Consider the following 2,500-nt stretch of genomic DNA (forward strand, 5'->3'; position numbering starts at 1 on the left):
GTAATAAGGCCAGCTGAAGGTCATGACCTCTGTGTGTACTAGTACTTCTAGTACTTCAGTAATAAGGTGAGCTGAAGGTCATGACCTCTGTGTGTACTAGTACTTCAGTAATAAGGTGAGCTGAAGGTCATGACCTCTGTGTGTACTAGTACTTCTAGTACTTCAGTAATAAGGCCAGCTGAAGGTCATGACCTCTGTGTGTACTAGTACTTCTAGTACTTCAGTAACAAGGTGAGCTGAAGGTCATGACCTCTGTGTGTACTAGTACTTCTAGTACTTCAGTAATAAGGCCAGCTGAAGGTCATGACCTCTGTGTGTACTAGTACTTCTAGTACTTCAGTAATAAGGTGAGCTGAAGGTCATGACCTCTGTGTGTGTTCCAGGTGTACGACCAGATGCTGCAGCGCTTCGCCCGATTGGAGGAGAGAGTCCTTCAGAAGACCCGCCCCTGAGCCACGGTGACCAATCAGCTCGCTCCGAGACGCCCTTTAATGGACGCCATGAGAGAACATTTCCACAAACTAAAACACTCAGTATGATTTTAATATAATGAGTTCTTTATCTGAACTGATCAGTGATAGATTAGTACTGTCTGTCAATAGATGTGATTGATGGCAGGAATACGTATTAATAAAGAATTAAACTGTAAATCAGATGAATGTAAGGTCTGTTGATCTGAAGGTTGTCGTGTGGTTAACACCGTGACGCGGTCGTGTGGTTAACACCGTGACGCGGTCGTGTGGTTAACACCGTGACGCGGTCGTGTGGTTAACACCGTGACGGTCGTGGTCAGGTTCAGTAATAAAGATCACGTGTCGGGTTAAAGGAACTACAGGAGGAGCGTCATGTGACTCGGTGACGTAGTGCCACATGACATCACATAAAATACCTCAACTGTTGGTCTCACACGGGACGGACACGCCGGTCCACTGGGTGAACGTCTCTCCGTTTGTTTGACCCGTCCACCGGTCCATCGGTCCATCGGTGTCTCCCTTCAGCCGGGTCTCCGTGGGGTTCCATGCGTCTTTAGGGTTAGCATTGAATAATGGATTCATTAACAGACTGAATGATGTTTAGAACCGTTTCTTTAATAAATGTTTACACGACTGGAGTCCTCACTAAAACATGAATCAATGTAAATGTGATGTTTTATGTCTAATTTCTAATAAACTAAATGTGATTAAAACCGAGTCTGTTATCGTCTCTACGTGGACACCGGGAGTCTGTTATCGTCTCTACGTGGACACCGGGAGTCTGTTATCGTCTCTACGTGGACACCGGGAGTCTGTTATCGTCTCTACGTGGACACCGGGAGTCTGTTGTCGTCTCTACGTGGACACCGGGAGTCTGTTATCGTCTCTACGTGGACACCGGGAGTCTGTTGTCGTCTCTACGTGGACACCGGGAGTCTGTTGTCGTCTCTACGAGGACACCGGGAGTCTGTTATCGTCTCTACGTGGACACCGGGAGTCTGTTATCGTCTCTACGTGGACACCGGGAGTCTGTTATCGTCTCTACGAGGACACCGGGAGTCTGTTATCGTCTCTACGTGGACACCGGGAGTCTGTTGTCGTCTCTACGTGGACACCGGGAGTCTGTTGTCGTCTCTACGTGGACACCGGGACTCTGCCTTTGTCTCTACTGGCTGTAAAACCTCTCCAGAGTGTCCTCTCTATCTAAAGACGTCCCTATAAAGTGATGAGTCGTCCTTTATCTGTTGTCCTCCTGATGAATGCGTCTGATTGGAGAGTGAGAACTACCTCCAGCCTCGGGCTTCATTCCTCTCATCACTTAGCTTCATTTTAAGAATTCATTTGAATAATGTGCTTCATTAGGGACGAACAGCCCGTCCCTGTTATTCATCATTTAATATTATTAAATATTGAAGAGCCAGGTGAGACGTGTGTTCTCATTTTGTCAATCAAGACTTTAAAGTTACCTGCCGTCCTTTTAGAAGAACAAACGTTGGTCATGGTTGGCTGAGGAGCTGTCAGTCATCCAACTCCGTATTCATACCAGACGACTCATTAGTGACGAGTCCTCCATGGTGGTTCAGAGAGACGAGAAGGACAGACATAAAGACCTCAGGAAATATACCACTGGTGAATGTAGAAGCCTTTGTGTCTTTAAAAAGACGGTTGCTAACAAATGGCTAAATGAGACAAATAAACGACCAAAAACCAAGATGGAGACGGCCATCTTGTTTTTTTGCAACCAGTAGTGACACTAGAAGGCGGAGCTAAGTGACACTAGAAGGCGGAGCTAAGTGACACTAGAAGGCGGAGCTAAGTGACACTAGAAGGCGGAGCTAAGTACAACTGAACGCTGAATAAAACATTTTCAGGCGACCAAAATGTTCTAATTAACTCTGATGAAGTGAAAACACAGTGATTAAAGGGTTAAAGTTGTTAAAGACTGAAACACGGACAACTCCCAGACCGGACAACGCCGTGGTAACGACCTGTCAATCAGCAGGTAGCCCCGCCCTAAAGCATCCCCT

General features: G+C 46.5%; 1 protein-coding gene across 1 annotated transcript in view; it reads left to right on the forward strand.

Moving 5' to 3' along the window:
- Positions 1-1,186, forward strand: part of xylb (xylulokinase homolog (H. influenzae)) — a 31,024-nt gene extending 29,838 nt beyond the window's left edge. Inside the window, exon 19 of the mRNA XM_074628068.1 lies at positions 384-1,186. Within this exon, the coding sequence (XP_074484169.1) occupies positions 384-452 (69 nt within the window). The 3' untranslated portion in view covers positions 453-1,186. The remainder of the gene's footprint in view (positions 1-383) is intronic.
- Positions 1,187-2,500: the final 1,314 nt, after the last annotated feature.

This window comes from Sebastes fasciatus, assembly GCF_043250625.1.
Source record: "Sebastes fasciatus isolate fSebFas1 chromosome 21 unlocalized genomic scaffold, fSebFas1.pri SUPER_21_unloc_1, whole genome shotgun sequence".
Lineage (NCBI taxonomy): Eukaryota > Metazoa > Chordata > Actinopteri > Perciformes > Sebastidae > Sebastes > Sebastes fasciatus.